At 39.3% G+C, this 24276-nt stretch overlaps 1 protein-coding gene across 4 annotated transcripts in view; it reads right to left on the bottom strand.

Annotated features, from left to right (window-relative positions):
• The window catches only part of AFF2 (AF4/FMR2 family member 2), a 492794-nt gene that overhangs the window by 258434 nt on the left and 210084 nt on the right, over positions 1-24276 (bottom strand). For 2 of the 4 annotated variants that reach the window (XM_045031552.1, XM_045031553.1), the window contains exons 2-4: positions 23833-23953; positions 18307-18436; positions 14781-15671 (exon numbers count right to left, since the gene is read on the bottom strand). In XM_045031552.1, the coding sequence (XP_044887487.1) occupies positions 14781-15671; positions 18307-18436; positions 23833-23948 (1137 nt within the window). In that variant the 5' untranslated portion in view covers positions 23949-23953. The remainder of the gene's footprint in view (positions 1-14780; positions 15672-18306; positions 18437-23832; positions 23954-24276) is intronic. The other 2 variants (XM_045031554.1, XM_045031555.1) reach the window with 1 other exon arrangement.

The following is a 24276-nucleotide window of genomic DNA, read 5'->3' as shown; positions in this document are numbered from 1 at the left end:
CCAGTCAAAGTGCTGTGGACAATGTCATTTGTAATTACTATTAATTACTATCTTGGGGTTAAACCGGGTGTTTGTGAACCAAAGTACTTGAGTAAGCATCAGAGGGGTAGCCGTGTTAGTCTGGATCTGTAAAAAGCAACAAAGAGTCCTGTGGCACTTTATAGACTAACAGACGTATTGGAGCATAAGCTTTTGGGGGTGTATACCCACTTCGTCAGATGCATTTTAAGAGGCGTGCATCTGACAAAGTGGGTATTCACCTACGAAAGCTTATGCTCCAATACATCTCTTAGTCTATAAGGTGCTGTCATAAACATACAGTTAAGGGTTAATTCCTCTTTGACCTGTAAAGGGTTAAGAAGCTCACATAACCTAGCTGACACCTGACCAGAAGGACCAATAAGGGGACAAGATACTTTAAAATCTGGAAGGGGAAAAATGTCTTGTGTGCGCGCTGGGTGTGTGCTTTTGCCGGACACAGAGAAAGAAGGAGCCGTCCCACTCCTATAGGGTAGTGAGTATTTAGAGAAGGAATGTATTAGATTACTTTTATTTTCTATTTGTGATTTCTTTTGCAAAATAGAGGGAGGATAAAATTGGGTTCTTTGTGTAACTTTAAAGTTTTGCCCAGAGGGAAACCCTCTGTGTTTTGAATCTGTTTGTGAGATTATCTTGCATTCTAATCTCGCAGAGGTATTCCTTTCACCATTTTCTTTAATTAAAATTCTTAAGATCCAAGGGTTTTGGATCTGTGTTCACTAGGACTAATTGGCGAGGGTATACTCTCAAGCCAACCCAGGAAAAGGGGTGTAAGTTTTTTTGGGGGGAGGAATAAGTCTCAAATCTGCCCAGGAAAGGGGGGGGCGGGTAGGGACGTGGGAAATATTTGGGGAAAGGCAGGGTTCCAAGTGGCTCTCCCTTAAGATTTGGAACACGCTTGGTGGTGGCAGCTTACTGTTAACCTAAGCTGGTAAATAAGCTTAGAGGGTCTTTCATGCGGGTCCCCACATCTGTACCCTAAAGTTCAGAGTGGGGAGGGAACCTTGACAGGGGCCACAGGACTCTTTCTTGACTAAGCATGTTATGTAAGCTTGGTCTAGCTTTCAGAACCTAGTGCCAAAGATAATCCATAAGGTTTACATAATAGTACATTCAAATGACAACTTAAAATTTTTTCCCAATGAACTGGGACTCTGGAGACCACCAGAGCCCAGACATTAGATTTGTGTTCATATTCTGGTTAATTTAAGGTGGCTTTTATATATGTGTGTGTGTATTTGTATGTGTCATGACTGAGTATGGTGTGTATTTATAATATTTAGGATATGCGCACATATGTCTTAATTGTCAGGGCCTCAAAATCTTTCAAGATCTTGCCTAAGGTCTTCTCTTCTTGGTTTGTTCAAGAATGGAAACAATAGACCCAAATATCCACTATATCCTCTGCCCTATATGTTGTATGGTGATGTTCAACCAATGAGTAGTAATGTCTTGTTACTAATGCATACGCAAAACCCACCATCAACACTGCAACAATACAGGAAAAAATTTCAATGGGAGAACCACAAATATCAGCAGTTGGGATTATTTTGAAATTCTTAACTTTTAATATATGGAAGCTTTTCCACCAAGTCTCATTAACCCCTAGCATAAACAGTTCTCACTCCTCATCCAACAGACAGTGGCATATGCTACTCTGCGTGTGTGTATGCACGTGCCAGCTAGCCTGCTACCCAAGCCTGCCTAGCCTTAGACTTTTGGATTGTTTCTCAGACACCAAGAATTGACTTTAAAACCTCAGGATTTTCTGTAGGAACCCAGCTGTGGCTGGTGCTGGTGTCATGGCCACAGGCAATCCAACTGAGTAAGTTACGTAGGATGGAATAGAAGAGGAAGAAGTCACATCCAACATCTGTGGATGAATACTGTCCTGACTTAAACAGGATTTAAACCAATAATTTAATTGATGTAATTTCCCTCCTAAAAAGTACAAACAATCTTGGGGGGGCTGAGGATGATTGAAAGATCGGCCAAGGGAATAGCTCGAGCTTCTCAGTCTCTCTCTTATGCTGCTACCTCCATCTGGTGTGATTAGGGATGATCAATCAGTCCAAGTCCCACATCTTTCATGTTCCTCCCCAAAAGTTTCCATAGGCCAGTAGTCCCCAAACTGTGGGGTGTGCCCCTATAGATGGGTGTGGGGGGAATGTTCAGGGGGGCACACAGAGGGCCCAGGCCAGCCCCCACAGGGGGCAGAGAGGGAGCGCCATCCAGCCCAGATCTGCCCCCAGCCCACCTCCAGCTCCACTCCACCCCCAGCCCCTCTCTGGCCCCAGCTGCAGCTCTGCTCTGCCCCCTACTCCATTCTAAAGCCAGCTCTGCCCTCATAGCCCCAAGTCCTCTTCTGAACCAACTCAGCAGGAATGGAGAGAGGGGGCACATGGGGATTTCATTACTAGGGGTGGGGGCATGACAGCAAAAGTTTAGGCACCACTGCCACAGACAATATCTCCATTTGCCAGATTAATTTTTTTAAATGCTTTGTCCTATCCTTCTCCCATCACTCCCATGCTCTGATGAGCCGGTGCCCATCCTCTCTCTTTTTCTGCCATAGGATACTGTTCCTTTGCTTTGTCCTCTCTCTTCCAGCCCCAGAGGAAGTATCATCTTTACCTGTCCTCCTTTTGCTCCCTGCCCTGAAGGCAATGAGCCCAGTTTCCTCATGTCCTAACGTGCCGCTCTCACTCCCATGGACCCTAGGGGTTTGTCCATCTGCCACTGGACACAGCTACAACGCAAGGTGGTCCTGTCCTTGTTATAACTTCAGTACATAGTCCTGGGGCATTACAAACCTGTCCAGAATTCCCCATTCTGCAGGGTGAACCCCATTCTACGATACTGAGTAATACTGCTGGGCACGTGGAATGTTATGGATTGACACAAATACAGCTGGGCATCACAGACAAAAGTGCTTTGCCTTCTTTCAGACAAGAATTAAGTATGAAAGTTGCTGTAGAAACAAAGAGATTTTAAAATAATTGCACAATCCCGTTCAATAAGGACAAACAAGCGGTGCTAGTAACTTTAAGCACTGCTTAAGCAACTTAAAAAAAGAATTCCCTAGAGTCTCGCTTTTGATGGGAGTACTGCTGAGAACTAGAAAAGACCAGTTTTCATATTTGTTTTTGCTAGTAGCCAAAATAAAAAACCACATGCAGCAAGAGCCTCTACATGGTCCTATACCGCAGGAAAGGAGACAATATTATAGAAAAATTCCTTTCTACTTTAATCACACATTTGCCCTATTGTAAAACTGCAGCAGGGAAAGCCCCCCTCATTGCCAAGAAATTAAATATTAATACAAGCAAAAATAAACCATTAGCAATAATATATTACCATATATTCAATATGTCAAAATATATTCAAAACTGTAGCAAGTAATTTTCTTGATGACATCCAGATTCAGTTAGATCTTAATACTATGTATTTACAAAAGCAGCTTTTGCACATTTTAATTTCTTCCCATCTAATGTTTAACAGTTACCACGGTCTGTTTCTTCTATGCTTTACGCCTGCCTCTGGTCCAAAATAAGTCTTGCTAGTTTGATCGTTTAGAGCCTAGTTTTACAACCTCTATTCATGCTGAATAATACCTTACTCCTCGTTTTGAATCGAGAGGACAACTCGAGGAGCAATATCAGTGTCAGTAAGAGTGGTACGATCTACCCCAATTCCAATCTGGCTGTATTTTACAGATCAGTTCTTCACCAACAGGGATGCACTGTTCTTTTCCAAACTTGCATAATTCCATATGTAAAGTATTTTGGATCAGATGTTTTTAGAAAATAGGCAAAAAATAATTTATCACTGCACGGATAACAATAACAATTATATTTAAGTACAACTTGAATAGGATTTGAAAAGACTTTCTTAGGTAGAGTCTATATAAACCCAGTTCTGCTTCTATTCCACGCACAGTAAGTAACTATTCAGCTGGCATGGAATATCAATATAAATAATTTATAGATAGAAAAACTTCATCCACTGACATAGGCAATGGGGTATCCCCAATATTTACTGCCCATTCACTGCCTGTTGGCTGTCTTTTCATAGTGCCATTTTTGCAGGTACATTAGCCTGACTCCTATAGAACTTCTTGGGAGAATTTAAGGAGAATTTTACATTATGAAAGATTTGCAGGTCACGGCTGTAAATGAATGTTCAGTAACAGATGAAGAGGTTCATCCTGACATGAGCAAATATAGAACCATCTTGACAACTTAAAAAAACAACATTTTTTTTTCATGATTGACAGAGAACACGTTAATCACTAAACACTACACACACGTGAGGCTATGAATGTCACTTGGAGATGCGTCCCTTGCATCAAGAGATAGGGCCAAATCAATGCTATGGAAGTTAATGGAAAGACTCCCATTAACTTCCACAGGAGCTGGGTTGTGCCCTAAATTCAGTCAACAAAGAGCCCAATCTTGCAAACAGCTCCACCTGCGGACTCCTGTGTGGAATCCTATTGAGGTCAGTGGATCTGTGTACAAGAAAAGCTCGCTGTTGGCTTGAAATGTTTATGTTTGGCCATTTTTGAGCCATTAGCTATTAAATAAGATTCCAGGATTGTCACTCTGGGTGTCACTTGGAAATTCAGAATGTCTGTTGAGTCAGCGTGAAGTGAGGGAAACAGCTGTAAGCATGGCTGATAGCTCTTTTTTTGTTCAGAATATCACCACGTTCAACCATCACTGGATTTGTGGTCTGATACCATCCCATTTTTAAGTTGCCAGCCATTTCCGAATTACACAGCGACAGCGCGGGCCTCCAGCTACGGTAAGTTATGTATCTATGCCATGCCAAGAGACCTAGACCATTGTGCTATCAGAGGTACCTCAGCCAATCACTAGACGTATTCTACACCTAATTTGCATGCAAAGTGTCCAACTGCCACAGTTCTTACAGTATGGGCTTTCAGCTATTAGTATGGCAAATAAAATGGCTGCCTGAGTAATTTCTTTGAATAAAAAAAATTCCCCTACCTCACTGTGGGTCACACTTTCAGGGCATTGGTAGATGTGTTCATTGGGGTACAAGCTCTCCTTTCTCCTGACACCACTTACACTACGAAGTTTCACCCCAGAAGGAAACTGTTTGAGAAAGCTACAAACAGCTGAAAAGAAGGGTTCAAAATAGGCCATTCTCAACTGTAATGCACCAGCACAACCAATATATTCTCAGTGGAGCCCCATCCTATGGTGCTTGAAATCCAAGGGAAATGGGAGCGGAGAATGCTCAGCACCTCACTGGACTGAGATTTATGGACACATACAGGTCCTGGTGCAAGTCACAGAGCCCTTATTCCGGGAAAGCTCTTATTAGCCTAAAGGGGAAAGCACTGAATCCAGCAGACAGTCTGAGAATCACAGAGGTTTTTTAAAGCTTATTAAATTGTGCATCTTTTCTTGAGAGAGAGAGAGAGAGAGAGAGAGAGAGAGAGAGAGAGAGTGTGTGTGTGTTTTAAAAATTAAATTCCATATTTAGGAAAAGAGCAATCTCTACATTTATATTTAAAATATAGGCAAATGTAAATGGGAGCCTGGAAATTTACAAACAGCAGAAGTAATTGCCTGCTTGTCTGTGTGGATTTAAGTGTCACAGCTTGCAGTTCAGTGAAATATAATCCCATGGGTTTACACATCTGGGGGACATAACGATGGATTTGAGGAAGCATGTAAGGAAAAGCAGCATGTACTGTTCTAACTAAAATATGTTTAGACTGGCAATATTAATGGGGATTTAAGCTTACACTTAGTATCGTGGACTTCTCGGTTCTCTGGGATGTTTACAGATCCAAGTGAAAAAAAAAAGTCCATTCCTCTGGAAAGTGATTGCATCTGCATTTATTTCCCCCCCTCCTTCCCCCTGATTCTTTTTCAAATTGCTACTTAAGTCTTAGAGGACAAATTAAAGAGGCAAATTTAAAATCAACATCTGTCCATTTCCTAATTCCTGTTCTCAGGACACAGGGCGAATCACCTCCTCCTTGTCACATGGGAAACCCCACGAGAGAGGTGGCTTGGGGTGAAATGTTCATTGCGTTTCCCCTTGCAGTGTTTCTACAAATTCTTCTACTCTGGGCTCTATGTGGAAGGCATTACCCACCGCTCCCCTCCAACTGTCCAAGAAACAAGAGGGGCTGACCCTTAAATCCCACAAATGTCAGGGATCATCCACATGGAGTATCCCTTCTACTAGCACCAAGCCTCCCTGTGCCCTCTTTGGCTCAGAGGCTGCATGGAAACAATGAATGACATAGCCAGGGAATTCAGCACAGGCAGCTGCCTCTGGGACTCCCTTTAAAAGGGCAGAGCAGCTCAGTGCAAAAGGTAACGTTGCCTGGACTGAATTAAATCTTGTGCAGACCCCACATAAGGCGTGGGGACACGAGGCAAGATCCCCCTGTCCATCTAACTCCCACACCAGCTCACTCCTTCTGCATGCTTGCAGAGCTCATTTTAGGGCCCTGAAAATGGTGTGGGATGATGCCATGCTGACCAAACCTGACCTTATGGGGGATGAGGGGAGACGATCCACATACAGAAGGCTCCCACCATATGCAACTTGAGAAGAACAAAACAGGCATATCAATCAGAACTCATTTACATCTTAATTTAGTTGGGTTATTCTCCTGTTCTCACAAATCTCACCATGAGTAGCTGAAACCCAGAGTGCTGCATCAACCAGAGGGGGATGCAAAGGCAAAAGTGCATCTTGGCTATTCACCACAGGAGAGCTGGTTTTTCTAGCTGCTAGATATTGCATTACCATGATTTTCAAAAAGAGACGTTTTAAAACTTCCTTTTGGCTTCAGACAAAAAACTTTTTTTCATTTTTTACCCTTTAGCTCTTGCTCTATTGAATGAGAGAGTGGTTTAATTGTTTTGAAAATGGGAAATGGCATGATTCTCTCTATCACGTACTACTTTGGCTTGTTTTATTACACAGTCTTAAAATGCACATTTTATGAGGGTGACCAGACAGCAAGTGTGAAAAACCAGGACAGGGGGAGGGGGCTAATAGGAGCCTATATAAGAAAAAGGCCCCAGAATCGGGACTGTCTCTATAAAATCGGGACCTCTGGTCACCCTACATTTTATAGTGCTTCACATATTTACATCTACCTATCTAAAACACACAATATTGTAATATATTATGTTGCAATTAAAAGCCTACAATCTAAATCTGATATTTCTTCACTAATTTATTCCCAAGCCAATATGTATTTTAATGTTCCAAACCGTTGCTAATTAACACATGGAAATATTTTAACATGGATTTTGATTAATTCCATTTAACAGTCTAACCAGTGCTAAAACATATGTGGTGTGTCATTTCTTTCTTTTGAGGAAGGCATTGGCATTAAATCTTTCAATCTTCCTAAGCACCAAATGCTAATTTCAGGAAGATTAAATAACAGACTGCAGCTACAGTTTCCTTTCTTTGCTTCCCAGAAGGTAAAATGAACATATTTATGTGGGAGGAATTTCTTTACTGCACAAGCCAAAATGCAGAAATTAGATTTTTTTCCCCAACATTGCTAGTACACTTGCAATAGCCTGCCAGCTAAAGAACTTTAACCTATATCTGCAGTTCATGGACAGTTGCCAAGCTATATGTTCAACTTTCTTTCCCTTAAGTATTCCCATATGATGTTTTCACCTGCAGCCCCTAAGTGCTTTTCCATACTTGGATCAGAGACAGCTAGCTTAATAGTGGGGTGACTCTGACTATAAAGCTAGAAATACTCATATACCCTCCTCTCATTTTCACATGTTGAAGCTATGTTATAAACAAAAAATACAGCATGGCCCAAATGGTTTAAAGTGTGCAATTCTGCATGCCTCCAAACCAAGCATGCTAAATGTGTGAGACACGCATCCAAAGGTACGAACACATGCAAACTTATTTGCACGTGCAAATCCCCAATTTATACACATTCACCAGGTATGCCACATGCATCTCAGGAGTGTATATTCAGCGTTCTATCCACCCCCCTTTCGTAGCTGGTCCAGGGAAGATGAGAGACTACTACAGGGAGTTACTCCTTTAGCTGCAGTGGTAGAAGTTCATACCTTTAGTGCTGAAAGTCATGGGGTCAGGCCCCAGTGATGGACTCTCAATGGTTGTTATTACACATGCAAAAATCTGTGCGTGCTCTTTCTCCTGAACGTTAAAAAACATAAGCCTTCTGTGTTCCCAGACTATTTGCAACCTGCAGCCACAGTTGGTTTCCTGTGCTTTTCCACAAAGCAAGAAACATAATATAGGGACAAAATCCCAGAAAGGAATGAATGGAAAGGGTAGCAAATATGTACAGTAGTATTTTTCAAGCCATCTGTGTGTTATTTTCAAAGGTTTGAGTTAGATAAAGTAACATTTAACAAGGCATGTGGTGCAATTTTCAGATTTACAGTGATGCCATTCTACAAAAGGCCAAATTGCTGATATCAAATAGGTTGTAGCGCTCCCAGTATCTTTGGTGGGAAACATGCACATTCGTTTGCGGGCAGAATTTGGGCCAAAGTAAATATCTGCATCATTAAAAATACAAACATTTGAAAGACTTGCATCTAAACATGTTTGAAACCTGCTATGCTTCTATGCTGTAGCTTCAGAACTCACAAATATTATGTATTGTTTAAAACAAGACATGTGCTACAGAGCAGTCACATTTTGTGCCAGGGTCTCAACTCTATGACACTAGTGGGCGTGGTCCCATAGGAACCACTTGGTCAATTGAGGATCACCCAGATTGGTCTGGGATCCAGCCCTGCCCCGGCAACGCCCTCCCTATTCTGACTTGCCCCCTATGCCAGAGGGCAGAGGATGCAAAGATGGTTATTCCAACTATATGACAGCACCTTGACTACAATAGGAGTATCCACGGAGTAAGGTATTACTCAACACGAACAAGGGTGTCACAATCTAGCCCTCAACAATTAATTGCTTCCATATGGCTTGGTTATGTCTTCCTTAAATTAGTGTGAGCAGGGTGAAAAAAAAAAGGTGGGATTATAGTGGATTAGGAGATTCATCCTTAGGTATGGGGAGGCAGCCATATCTCCATAATATTTTGCACTCGTACAGCACCTTTCTGCCAGGGATCTAAAAATACCTAATAAAGGTGGATGTCTTATTATCCCTGTTGTCCACAAGAGGAAAGACACAAACACTGAAAAATAAAGTGATTGGCTCAAGATTATACTTCAGAGCTGTGCAGACTCTAGTATTCCTGACTGTGAACATGTAGGTGATGCTTCCTCAACTTTGTAGAAGATGGTGCAATGTGGGTATAATTAACCTATTTCTTGAATGCACCATAAATGGCATAAAAGGGGGAACAAATTCTATTAACACCCAGGAACTGTTTTCCCCAAGGCTTTTTGAGGTCACTTTGTTTTCTGCCACCTCTGGCGAGGCAATTGGAATAATAATATTTTCTGCAATTAATTTGGACCAACTACTAATGGCCCATTCATTTGGAATTGGAGAACCTCAAAGGGATGGAGATTCTTGTGCTTGAAGTCGCACAAGAAGATGCATTCTTGCAGAACACTGGCATCTCTGCCTCCACTCCTACGCAGAATTCAGAGGCACTGTGTGAGAAAAGCCATCCAACACCCCAAAACCTTGGGTATGGGGGCCAGTTTTTTTCATCTAAACCTGTTCACTTGTCTCTATTTTACAGGCTTGATTCTGTACCCAATGAAGTGAAATGCAAAACTCCCATTGACCACAATGGTACCGTAACAATTCCTAATGCCCATGATTGTCTTTGTATTTCCTGTTGGAAATAGATAGGACCTAGCTGTGCTATTTCCCCCTCCAATATCCTTACCCCCCCAAAATACCCCTGCTAATGACAGTCCCAGCAATAGGACAGTAGCTTAACAAAGCAAGAAAAGGCCACAATAAAAGATCTTCAGACAGTTGGCGTCATATGTTCCTCATTTAGGAATATCTCAAAAACATTACTTCTCACAGTATTTACAAATGAGAAACACATGGCTGTAACCTATAATACTGCAAGAAATAGTGCTCTTCTGGTTTGTTTTTGGCCTCAGACTTTTGAAATATGAACCAAGTGAGGGGATTTCAACTTAATGCTTGATTCAGCCCATTATTCTTAAACCCCCAAAGTTCTGAAGGAAGAGTGAAGCTTGCATTTGAAAAGGCAATGTGCCCACAAATACAGTAATGCACTGTATTTGGCAACCAAAGCACAATGTATTTTAAAAGGGAGTTAGTTACCTAAAGGCTTTTGCCTTCCATTCAATTAAAAAAAACATATTAAACTGGCTTTGGGTGCCCATAAAAAGTTTTATAAGTCACAAGTAAAGCCTCTTGCGTTTACCATTTGGGTTGAATCAATATGGTTATCTACCTGTCAATTTTTCTTGCTCTTTAATGCAGAAAGTGAACAGCTTTTTTATAGCTAGCTTAGAAAGTACTAAGTTAATCAATACAACTAGCGATAACAGGATGATTTGAAACACATATAACAAAAGCCTATCACTTTGCTGTATAGTGAACCCGTCAAAATATTATCCTAGAAGTCATGCGGAAACAGAAGTTCTCCATCTTCCGTGACTAAATGGGTGGTGACAGCGGGATTGTCGGTCTTTCGGATGTGTTCATTGCGTTTTTGGGAGAAATTCAGTATATGTTTCTTATTTTGCAGGAATATGTAGTCAGCTATGCAGAGATTCTTGGGAACACTGTCTGAAGAGTTAAAACTTTTCTTAATTACCCCAGATTTACTTGGCCTCAAAACAGTCATTGGAAACTCTTGCATAGTTTGTACTCGCATAGTTTGTACAATGCTTATGATTTTTCACAAGCTTATCTGGAAACTGCTCCGATGTTCCCACAGACCTGAAAACCTCTTGATTTAGTCAATAATTTGTGTTCAAGCCCAAACTGAAACGTACAGGCTTACTTTTAGCTACCTCATGCTGAGTTAGTCAATTTGAAATCACTTGTAAGCAACTGACTCCTAAAGATTTAAATATACATCGGTATATCAAGATTCTGGATTTTAACACAGCAGTGAGAGGATCAGCTGTTATAGTGATTTCTAACCCCTACATTTTCAAAGAAATGCATAGGATTTAGCTACATAATTCCCATTGAGAGTTAAGATGCAATCACACACCATCATACCACTTAAATAGGTGGAATTCTGTATACAGTACAAAAGCTCTCTCTGAGTCTAGGCTTGCTAGTATTTACCAAGTGTAATATGCAAGCTCAAAATTAATATATACATATAAATATGGAAGAAAGAGACCAATACGGAGAACGAGAAAAAGATGTGTCTGAAACGTATTTCAACTCCTGTGCCCATGTTGCCAACTCAATGTCACGGGTCTCACAATATTTGGTGTTTTTCGTAAAGCCCTAGCACGTGGAGTCATGTGACAAAATTTGACTCTAATCTTTCATTAAAAATAATAAATTTCTAGCCCTTGTGGTTGCAGAGTAAAGCTTGAAAACATGAATCCTACAGGCTTTGAAGGTAAATAAAAAGGGCCCCAAATTTATTTATTTTTGAAACGGTGATTTTTTTTTTTAAGCCAACCTAATGAGTTTTTGGAGCCTGACTCGTGATTTCTGAATGCTTGTCATAGGCAAGTCTGAGCGCTATTAGTTGTGTCAGGATTTGAATTCATCATATTGATGTTCTAAGAATTTTGACCTTGACAATGGGAAAATAGTAATTACGTACAGTAAAGTGACGTTAGATATTTAATCTATGTTCACACCCAAGAGGAAAAGCAAAGGACTGAAGGATCCAGCAATCACCAAAACAATCCCCAAAGGATATGGCAGACACACAGTGTGCCTGATTCTTCCCTTAGCAATGAATGAGCAAATGTCTGTTAATTGTAACCGAGTTGAGGGCAACAGGGGCCCAATCAAGTGACATCAAGCATGCTATAAAATTGACCACTTCCTGAAGCACAGCAGAATGCCTCCAGGGCTCTACACATTCTATATAAAGCCATGATAAATAGGACCATATTTTCCCAGTGGCCTCAACCCATCCTTTAAATCTCCGTGCCTGGCCAGTCATTTTTGGGTATCAAAGTTTTAGCAGAACCAAATCCTCTGATTTGCATGCACAGATTTGCATAGCCTGCTCTTGCAGAGGTCTATATGCATGATTTGCACACACAACATTAATTTGTTCAGGTTTTGAGGTGTGCAAAAACTTGAGCACCCAAAAACTTGGCTGTGCCCTTTTGGTGGGTGGATTTACAGGCTGGGGGAAATTTGAAAAATTGGCTCTGAGCAGCCAAGGGATCCTACAGAGCCAACTATAAGCAGCACCCAAAAAGGCAACTTTCCTACCAATGGTTTGAAGGGGTCATCATCACCTGCAATGTTAGTAGCATGGAACATGGTGGGGCAGAAATGAAATTATTTCAAGCAGATCACAACTCCTGGTGGCAGCTAGGGAAGGTTCATAAATTGACATGTGCCCCCCAAATAATCATAAGCCTCCACATCAATTGTATAAAGAGTACAACAGAACCCCCTTCTGCAGTCATTCTGAAAATGTTATGGGTTTCACAGATGTGCACTGTCAGTTCTGATTAAGCTTAAACTAAACCAGTTATCTACAACCTTGGATTAGAAAGAGTTTTATTGCCAAACGTAAGGTCAATTACATTCAGAATGCACATCAGTGGAAAAACATAGAGGGGTAAAGCCTGCAGTCCTTACACAGGCAAAATGACCCTTAAATCAAGTGGAGTTTTGCCTGTGCGAGGACCATTGGCTTTAGCCCATGCCATACATTCTAAATAGCAGCAGGAAGTCATTCCTGACTGCAGCATAGCTTCACGTTGTCTCCCACTCTGCAATTCATTGTTCGCTTTTATAACACACGGACTGTTTTAAGATTATTGTCTGTAGTCACTGCTGAAGTGACTTGAGTTTACTATTTACCCCATAATAAATGAAGCTAATTATACACACAAACTGTTCACTGCACAGGCTATAAACCAAAGCAGCTATAGCCACAAATTCACCACATAACTTTTTCATCTGGGTGACTACCAGCCTTTCCATTAATAAAAACAAATGGTTCACATCAGTTGTATTTAAAGCTATACCAAGAGATTCTGAAGGAAACCCTGCCTTCATTGAGACCAATGGCAAAACTCCCACTGACATGAACAGGGCCAGAATTTCACCCTCCTTTGCTGAACATAGAGGAAAAGCTGATACAGGGTGTAAGCCTCATGTTCCACTACAGAGAGATACTCCATATTAATGCTACATTTCAAAGTACGCTTATTGACTCATTGTTATTTTAATAGAGAGCAAAAGTGAATAAATGTATTTGCCTTTGCACCATCATTATTTCTTTTATATGCAATTATTTACTTGCCAAACACCACTAGCGACAAATTGCAATAGAGTATGAAGCTATCTACATCAGCAGATTTCTAACCTAAGGTAAAAATAAACAGAAACATCTGTAAAAGAATCTTGTACAAAGCTACATTTATTAACAAATACATTTTCTAATAAAATGCCATCTGCAAGCAACCCTCAGCTTCCACTTGATATAAATAGGCCTTTTTACTGTTTTCAGATGCAGTTCCCAGAAAAAATTATTCCAAACTCTACTGCAAAACACATCAGTCTTTGTTGCTTCCTGGAATGTTAATAAATAACATCAAGTTTTTAAACAGTCAAACAAATTATTGGCTCAAAACAATTATTCCAATAGGAAAATCTGACCTTTTCCAATAAAGCGTCTTAAGAATGAATCATTACTTATTTCTTGTAAAAACAAAATATTAACAAGCAGGGAAGTAATCTTGGAGAAAAACAGAAAGCTATGAAAATCTCATGTTGTAATTCTGTTCATGCATGTACTAAAAACCTACCTTGCAATGGTTACTGCTTTAGAGCAACTCTGAATAAGAAATTTATTATATCAGTACAAATGCTTCAGTTGGTACCCTTGCAATACAGCTATGCTTGAAGTGTCCAGGAGAGAAATAAGAGCTAATTATAACTTTAATCACAGGACTGTTGTAACAGACCAGCAGCACAAAACTCAACAAATTTAAGTTCTTGGTGCCAGGAATTGGCATTGAATCCCAATGCTAAGTGCTATTGAAAAATGCATGAAGACTTAACGGGATACATTTTCAAAAGTGTTTCTCACAGTTTAAGCCACATTAATTCCATTAAAGTCAATGGGAAATGAGCAACGAAAAGGTACCCCTTATTGTTAGCCATTCTGTACCACCGGCATTAAAGGGGTCAAGGCTTTTCCAAGTTTATTTTAGATTTTTTTTCTCATTTGGCACAGTGCATAACAGTATTCTTTAAATCAGATTAATTACAAAATAAATCTCCAAAACTGTGAACAATGCAGCTGAATTAAGGTATATTTCAGTGCTCTGCCCAGCCAAGGATCTGGCCTTTTACTGTTAGTGTGACATAACCAAAGTTAGCATTCCATCCTTTGATTTTAAAACTTGATGTATCACGACTTACTAGGGTTGTCACAACAATCCTTGCCAAAAGAAAATGCATTTTCTAGGAAAAGGGTGTGTTTTCAGATCACAATTTTAGGAACTGGAATTTTATATTTAAAGAAACAGACATACACTATGTTAAATACGCCTCAGGTCAGATCTGTTAAGATTCTAGAAAAAAAGTGGACTAAGAAAATGACCTACCTCGCTAGCTTGAGGGATGGTAAGCTTTGGTAATTTATTCTTAGAACTGGGTGCATTAGCTTTCCCTTCCAACAGTGTTCCAAATGATTGATTTCCATATCCACTCTCAATTTCTATTGGAGGTTTCAGTTCAGGTGAGTCATTAGGTACTTGGTCCTGACCATCCATAGGTCTTACGTAAGCTGTAGGCTTTTGCTGGCCCATGCTAGTTTTACAGTGCAGTCCTGGTGGGAAACTCTGGGTTGAGAGACCATTGTTTGCAGATAACAAAGATGTAGAAGGAAGTGGAGATCCAGGACCGTGCCCTACAAACTCAAGTTCTACAGGTGACTTGGAATGACTGTTTTCTTTATAAGAATGTTCTCCAGTTGTTGATTTGGAATGATTGTGCCTCCGTGAATGTGAAGATGATACAGCCGGGTTTGCTTCCTCAGTGCCTCCATTTTTATGTTGTTCACTCTGACCGCTGTAGAGATCGTCATACCTGCCTTGAGGCTGGTCATGTGAAGAGCTATGCTTTGTCCTACTCTGTTGACTACTGGATTGGCTTGGCTGTGCACCGTTAGAGTTGTGACCACCACGTGACCAATCTGTCCTGGATTTCCTGCTGCTCTGGTGACTGTGTAGCAAAGTAGAATTTGATGACAGTGAAGAAGGTGGGGGCATTGACGTTGACGAGTGACCACTGATCTGGTGAGACGGGATCATCCTGTTTCTCTGTTCTGGAAAAAAGTTCTGTTCACTTTTGTCAATGGGAGTCTGTGGTACAGAATTCTTTGGGATTCCTACAAGGTGGCTCTGGTTGGAATGGTTGGTTAACAAGTCCTTCATTTCATCATAATTTCCCAATGTGTTTTGGACACGGTTAGCAAGGGCATCGCCTTTATTTGTCTAAAATACCAAAAAGACACAGGGAAAAGCGTGAGTAAATTCCTGGTTGTGAAGTTACTGCTTGGAATGGTTGTCTTAGGAAACAATGGCAAATGTTAGCTACTCAATAGTGTCATGCTGACATTTAATTTAATTTCAATTACATTTTGCATATGTTATGTAAGAAAAACTCATCAATAACTGTGTTCAAAGAACCTCTTGGAACAGGCTTGCATGAGTAACATTTATATACTGCTTCCTTTTTTCTTAAATCTGTTCTCAGAGAAATATTTAAATTACATCAGTTACGGATGTTATGAGCAAAATAGTCTGATTTTATGTCAGATAAGTTGGGCTTGTACATTTTATATTCTGCAAAATGTGAATGTACAATTACTGGTTATTGAGTATTTGAATTAAAATCAAACATTTTATTTAAATATGTTATTGCTATAAACCAGGCTAAAACGACAATAAATATAAAGAGCTAAATTCATCCCATGTGTAACTTCAATGATTTCTTTATACTGGGATCAGTTTGGCCCAATATACCTAATAGTTGAGATCTAGAAAACATACTGCTTCCAACTGGTGAATTAACTGCTACTAAAAGAGTGTTCCAAAGATGATGTACTAAAGTAGTATGTGATTTCTATATTCTGAAGCACCAGGATACCTCTATTGGCTTAGAGTGTGGTGTGTTTATCAATCAGTCGCTCACACTGCTTTTCTTCAAATCGCAGTAATCATTAAGTAAGTTCTGATTCATCTATGTTTTACTACTATTATTTTTCCTTCTGAAGTGGTTTTTACTCCGCTATATATAGTATCCTGGGTAAACAAGCTCAAAGGTTATAATCGATATGCAGCTAATTTCATTTTCCTTTTTGTTTTTAAAAAAGTCAACCAACATGGAACCAGCAAACGCAGTCCTATTATAACCCTTTATGTTCCACTGAAATGACCAGCATTGCATTAAAACAGCCTATTCCCTATACACTCGTTACTTTATCAGACTCAAGGGGTGAGGAACACTGCTTTCAAAACTATAGTTCCTGTTCGAGCATATGCTGAACTTCTACAATCTGGAAGCAGAGTTTGAAGCTACAATATATGTGAGGTAGGGCTTGATACTTCATATAATCTCTCTCAAAGCATGCTCATACTTCAAGTTAAGCCTCCCTTTCCTCTGAAATGCTGAGCAAAAGAACGAAGACAGAAAATTCATGCATCGATTCCTCAACTAGTCTATAGAGGAGAGAAATGTTGCAAAAAGATTTTTTTTTCTTGGTACTTTTCATGCAGTATAAAACACTGGGGGGAAAAGATAAATGCTGATTTTCTCTAGCTCAACTCGCAGGAATTGTAATGTATATCACCACTGCGCTGAGACAGAGATTTAAATGTTAACTGTTCAGTATTGTTCTCATCTGTCTGAGTGCTTCTAACCGAGATGGTTAATAGTTAGAAGTTGTGCAGAACTAGGAATCACTTTTGTTCACTAAAAGTTCCTAGGTTGGTCATTTTAGTGGCAAAAACTATATTCGAGCTAAGCCAAGAATAACCTCTTTGTATATGAGCAGTTTCCTTCCACTGAGTTGCACAATGTGCCATTTGGGCCGCAGCCAAAACCAGACTCTCTGTTCAACCCCCAAAATTAAAACAAGGAGATTCCATTGTGCTTAAGGGCACAGCAGGAATTATGATGCAAGCCTTAAACACTTACATACTTGTGCTGCTTCCTCCTTCCCCACCAAACTTTTTAACTCTTTGAGCCACAGCCCACATGATGGCTAAGTATCTAGAAAGTCCGGAACCACTTGCTTTCATCAGCGTTTTGGTTACATTTTCAATTTACATTTAACTTACTATCCATAAAGTAAAGGAGAAAAGTAAAAAGAGTACCAGGAACACATTATTGCACTGTAACATTTTAATATCACAGCAGCACATAAAAGAGCTTCTTCTCTAAGCCTTCACAGAGAGACTCAATATTTTAATTTTAATACATGGATTTTCAATCATTTTTACTGTTAGAGGTATCTGATGCTCAGGTTTTTTTTAAAACATGTCACCTAATGCTAAATGTCATTTTACTTAACACTAGCTCTCTGTTTTATGCAAAATGTTCACATCCTTTGGGATGAAAGGCACTCTATAAATGTAAGGTATTATTATTTGTAGTCATTTTCTGGGAGTATTAATGAAAAAAACCCTTTTCTGAAAAGCACAGAGATAATTAATTTAAACCTCCTGAGCCTATTTTAAAACTCTCTCAGACCCTGATCCGATGCTTACTGAAGTCAGTGGAAAGATTATCAGTGGCTTCAATGGGTTTTGGATCAGGCCCTCAGAACATAAATACCTCTGCCAATAAAGAGATGGTCCACTGTAGCTTGAAATACAGTAAAACACAAATAGAAAATGCACCCCTAGGGCCAAATTCTCCTCATTTTGTGACCTCATTGAAGTCAAGGAGGGGCATTGTGTGCAATTCAGGGCAGAATCTAGACTTAAGTCTTGACACATATAGTAATATTTTTATTTTCTTCCTCAACAGATTTAGCATTGTTATTGAAAAGTAGGGTATGCCTGGCTAGTCTTGCTACAAGCACTACAAAAATGAAATGAACTATTTCTGGCCATTACATGTTACCTTCAGGTTGGGGACATTTTTAACACCCTCTTCTGGATAATCCATTGATTTCTTAAAGGAAACTTCTGTCCTCTGCCTTCTGAGCAACCAGTTGAACTGCGGTTTTGCCACCATTAAGGAAACGTATCTTCTGAGTATTCCAAGACATAAGTTATATATCTGGTTTGTGATTCAAGACTAGCAGTACTTCCCCACCCACCCCCCAGCCTCTCATTAATTTAGGAAATGCACACCTTTCTATGTTTGGCTGTATTGCTTTAAAAAAATCAGAAATAAAATCCTATTGAAAGGCTAATTTGCTCACTAGCTATTGCATTATGGTTCTACAAAGAACACAACTAATGCATTCGGACTTATGGGCCCAATTAATATGGGTTTTGTGACCATTTCTATGAAAGCCTGAGGTTTCATAATTCATTCATTTTCTCATGCCTCCCAGCATAACTAACCTCTATGGACTAGGCAGTGAGATACTTTATGCTATGCTTGAATATAGTGAAGGGGCAATACCCAAAAAAGATTTAACATTCTCCAAAGACTCATGCAAAAGTGAATTCTTTCAGTTGAGTCCTATTTCTCCAGTTGAACTATTGCAAGACAAATCCTCAAAATAAATAAATACAGACCACTCCTCAGATAGTTTGTCTATGAAATACTAATTATATCCAAACCTATTTATTAATGCAAAACATTAAAGGGTATCACTAGTAAACGTGGAACCTCTGCCAGGAAAATTCCTACACTGCTGATTCAAGCAACTGCAGATTGGAGACCTCAGGCTGTGATCTGGTCAGCTCTGACAAATTAAGCAGTACCAGTGTTTGAAAGGGAGACCTCTAGAAAGCTTACATGATCCGTAACTGGCAATAGGCAGTGCTCATTCCTCTTTGTCCATCCTGGCCAAAATTGTGGTAGACAGCACAATATTTTTGAAAGTGCTGTTTTCTGCATTAGACTCTGGCACATAAAAAGAACATCTTTCTAGACACACACTAAAAAAATCACATCTACACACACACACAGAGGGACCTATGAAAAGTAGATAAGATAGAGACACATAATGAAGGGGCAGGTGATTATGCAGACTCTCCATAAGTATACAAGTGATGGTGATATCCATATAATTAATGGCAGAGAACCACATGGTAAACGATGTTTATGTTGCACTTCTGCCCACAAATCTACGTTTCCCTGGACTATTTTTGTTTGCAGTGCTGTTTGTCGGCAGGTTGGTCTCAGGGCATGAGAGAGCCAGGATGGGTGAAGTAATATCTTATGTGGACCAACTTCTACTGATGAAAGAGACAAGTTTGAGCTTCACAGAGTTCTCTTCAGGCTACTTCAGCCCAGACCCGAAGAACGAACGCTCTATGGAGATCGAAAGCTTGTTACTTTCACCAACATAAATTGGTCCAGTAAAATATATTACTTCACCCACCTTGTCTCTCTGGACTATTTTTAACATTCCAAGCTCATACAAAGTAACACTGGTAGCAGCCCCATCCCATAGTTCTCCATTTTGGGTTAAATGCTGCAGTGAATGGGGAAAGATGGGTGTGCAGAACACATATATTAGAACAGGGAACCAACGAGATGGAGAGAGATGTTTTCTATTTCTCAGATTCTCTTCTCCTCACTTCCACTTTCCTTCATCCCCTTCCCTCTGTGGTCCTTTGGAAATTCATGGGCCAGATCTTTAGTTGATGTAAATCAGCATGACTCCATTAACTTTATTGACTTTGCTAATTGAGGATCTGACCCCATGCTTGGTGAAAGGTCACTCCATTTGCACTTGATGGATACCTTCTCTTTCCCCTTCCTCTGCACACCTAATTATGGGTCTACTTCTTGCTGGCAGCTTTATTTATTTTAGACAAGTGGCATTGCCACTCCTGGTTATGGATACAGGAGAATGGACCATATTCTGATCTCAGTGACATCAGAGTAAATCTGGAGTAACTTACATCAATGCGACTGAAATCAGAATTTGGTCTGACTGGAAAAGAAACAAATCCATTCCCAAATCCCTCCTGCTTCTTCTACACACACATTCAACGTACGCAGGCTTTATCATTCAATACAATTTCAGTATGTTAAAATGTTGGAAAAGAAGTCCAAATACGCTCTCTTTTGATGCTATGTCATGGATAGGAACCAGAGCAGAGCACTTTGCACTATTCTTGTTGGATACACAGGTCCTTATTCTCATTCACACCAAGGATCCTTTGCACCTGGTAGTATAAAGAGGCTTTAAAGGGGGCATAAGTTACATTTACACTCACTTTAAGGCCGGTTTACACTGCTCTTTCATAAACATGAATCAGGCCCAGAGTTCACTCTCTGCACTTGCTTTGTAACATAAACCACAACTCAGTCTTTAAGGGCCAAATCCAACCCCCATTTGTTATCAGTTAAATTTCCACTAACATTAATGGAACCTGGACTGGGCCCTTAATAGCACAATCCTGTAAAGGAAATATCAGGCAACCACTCTGTCCTTAATTCCTCCTGACGTAAAAATCAAGACAAAATGGGTGGAGTTTTTATATATATATATATATATATATATATATATATATATATATATATATATATATATATATATATATAGTTAATATTAAAGATATATATAGTCTTAATTTTCCTTGCTCCTGTGGATTTAAAACAGATTAAAACTATTGTTTTTGTGTATGATTATTTAACAATTTATTTATACACATCAATTTTTACACTAATTTGTACGCTGTTCTAAGAGAGTATAATTCTAAAGAAGTTATATTCAAGAGTTCACCTTGTAAAACGGGTGGTGATAGATATTTTTGAAAGTAATATATCTATTCTTTAAAGACTATTACAGAAATGCATAGATTTTAAATGTAGGTATTGTGTACTCAATTGTCCAATTCTGAGCAAGTGGACACAAATTTCAAAATGTATGGACTATTTTAGAAATTTAAAACACATCTTTCTGAGAGCACAGTAGATATTAATGGTTTTGAAGTGTATAATTTTTAATTCTCATGGATGAAAATTCTGCATTATTTTGTTTGTTAAGTTAATTTTGGGTAAATTCTCCACTCAATTCATTGTTTCAAAATGAACAGGAGGAGGAAGACAAAAAATAAATCTTGACAATGATGACAATATATTTTCAGAACGCCAACTCAAAAACCATACTCATTGCTAGAAAAGAAATCAGCATTTATAGTACCTCTCTCTTTGACAAAAAGTGTTATTTATCTTAAACACACAGTACATTCTCAATGAAAAAACTGCTCCCACAAATTCTATGAGATCAATAAGCATTTTCATAAAGCTGCAATCTCTTACTTGCACATTTCCATAAGCCTTTATTAACAATCTGAAGTTATTTTGCTAAAGTTGGAAATTATTTCAAAGATCCATATTGTTTGATTTTTCATTAGGCTTCTATTTATTTCATCCCATAAACTCCAGTGCTGTGTCTTATTATCATTCTTTAAAGCGTAGCTTAACTAGGTGGGGGCAGAAGGCCAGGACTAAAAACATTTCTAAGAAGAGTAATCATGACACTCCATCTCCAGATGAACCTGAGCATGGTATTGGTGGCCTGTGACACACCGAAGGTCAGAGCAGATAATCTGGTGAGCCCTTCTGCCCTTAAACTCTCTGACTCTATGAAAACCTTTTTTTTGCTTCATTACAAGTGCAGTGAACGTGTCAAGCTTCTTCTTCATCTAAGTGATGTAATATACCAGTCATGACTACATGCAAATAACTAAGAGACGGGGAAGGGCTCAATCATATTGTTACATGTTGTAAAACTGTTCCCCCACATATTTGCATGTTCTTGGTAGATTAACATCACAACACTTGGCTTTCCCGCTCACACACAGAACATTTTATATAGAGAGGCCTAGATTCTACAAACATTTATGCACAAGCTTAACTTTAAGCATATGAATTGAAACAAATTAAGCACATGCATAAGTGTTGGCAGTATCAGGGCCATATTTGTTATCTCTCATGAACATAATCTGTGCATACTGGGGGAGATAATATAGTAGTTAGAAATGATCCACTAAGGTAATTTGGAATATTTTAAACACTTCCATTAAAATGAGCCACTGTACAGTCAACCCACCTTAGAACTCAGTTGTGATTTTTTTTTTTTAATTTGGGATACTCATTTCAGACCTTTGCAATCAGTATCCCATTATTGGAAGAGCTACTAGATATCGAATTCATCTGCAATAAACCAAAAACTATGAAATACAAAAGAAAAGATTAACTAGCTGCTGGAAACTCAACCAAATCAAAAGCATGTAGAACCACTGTGTGGTATAGTCCCTTTTTATTCCTACAGGATTTCATATTTCAGTAGTAGATATAGTTGAATTCAGTAATTCAAAGTAACCACAATGGATTAGGTTCTGCTACCCTTACTGACAATGAGTGGATCCATAGCTCTTGCAAACACTTGCATGCAAGCTTAACTCCACTCCCACATGTAGTCTCATTGAAATCAAGGGACCTATTCACATTCTTAGAATTAAGAATATGGATTGGGGCCTTACTTTGCAAGGAATCTCTCTGAAATCAATGGGATTGTGTGTGTAGTAAATGTGAACTCCACGTGAGAAAGGGGGTGGCCCAACATAAAATATCACATTGTAGTTTGCCAGATTAGATTTTAACCAGTAAGCTACTGTCCCCAATTGGTTGAAACAGTCTCCCAACCTATAATTATGAACCACCACTTCATAACGATGCCGGTCTTTCCCCCTTACTGGTGATTTGCAAAGAGCGCTCATCCTCCCTACAGCTGCTAACAATATAAAATGGAATGCTAAAGTGGTGGCCTTTCAATGGATGTCACTGATTGGGAAGAGAAGTGACATGTACATTTACATTCTGATGAATCCATCAGGGGATGCCTGGCTAAAAATCAAAGCAGCAGAAATAATCAAGGGGGACATCCCCTGGTGATGAAATTCTCAGGCAGCAAAGCTCCTTAGAGAGAATAAGTCTCATCGTAAGTCTCTTTGATATCCTTGTTATGCTCTCCAAAGAATTCAAACAGACACTCTCCCCGAACACTTCTTTGGACAATTACGATTGCGAAGGGAGAGCTTCTGGGCTCATAATTAAATGAAGAGACTCTGGTTTGAACAATTCAAGTATATTTTCCTCTTTAAAAATAAAGAGATTAAATGTCAGTTTTGGAGTTAGGAAAACCTAAGTAAAGATTCCTTTGGATAGCAATATATACTTATTGAGGGAGTGTGCAGAGTGTTCAGAGAAGGGAATATGAATCCAGACTCCTTGTTTCAATCCCTGGTTTTGTCACCAAAATGCTGTATAACATTGGCCATGACCTGACTGTGCTTCAATTTACTAATTTCAAAGGTATAAGTATCTGTAGAGTCAGACAATCAAGATCAACATAATACTTCTCTTCCTCAGAGGTGAGGCTTAGTTAATATTTGCAAAATGCATTCAGATGAAAGACACTCTAAACGTGTAAAGTATCGTATAGCCATTTACCTTGTAGGGTTCCCCAAAGAGATTAAAACCTGAAGCAAAGAGATCTTCATCTTGCTGGACTTCTTGATTTCTTCGCTCCCATTCTTTCCTTTTAAGTGCACTCCGGTCTTGCTCATAGTGACTGAAAAAGAGAATAAGACAAAAAAGACAAACAATTATTTCCCCCATAAGTCAGTTAAACATTCATTGTTACCAATATTAGGAACAAAACACTGGAAACAGTGCAATTCAAGCTGATGACTTTGAAAGAGAGTGAAGTCCATCCAACAGTTTTCCCAGATGTAAATTTGGGATCATAGGACCATACTAAATACAGCTATTTAGCCCAGCACTCAGATATCACAGAATTTGTTCCAAAGAGAAATACCAGCATACACCTAAACACACTTAAAATCTGCCTTCACTACACTAGAACACTCCAGGAGAAAAACAGACCACATCATG

This window comes from Mauremys mutica, chromosome 9, assembly GCF_020497125.1.
Source record: "Mauremys mutica isolate MM-2020 ecotype Southern chromosome 9, ASM2049712v1, whole genome shotgun sequence".
Taxonomy (NCBI): domain Eukaryota; kingdom Metazoa; phylum Chordata; order Testudines; family Geoemydidae; genus Mauremys; species Mauremys mutica.
Note: the sequence above shows the minus strand (reverse complement) of the source record. Positions and strands in the feature narration are given on the sequence as shown.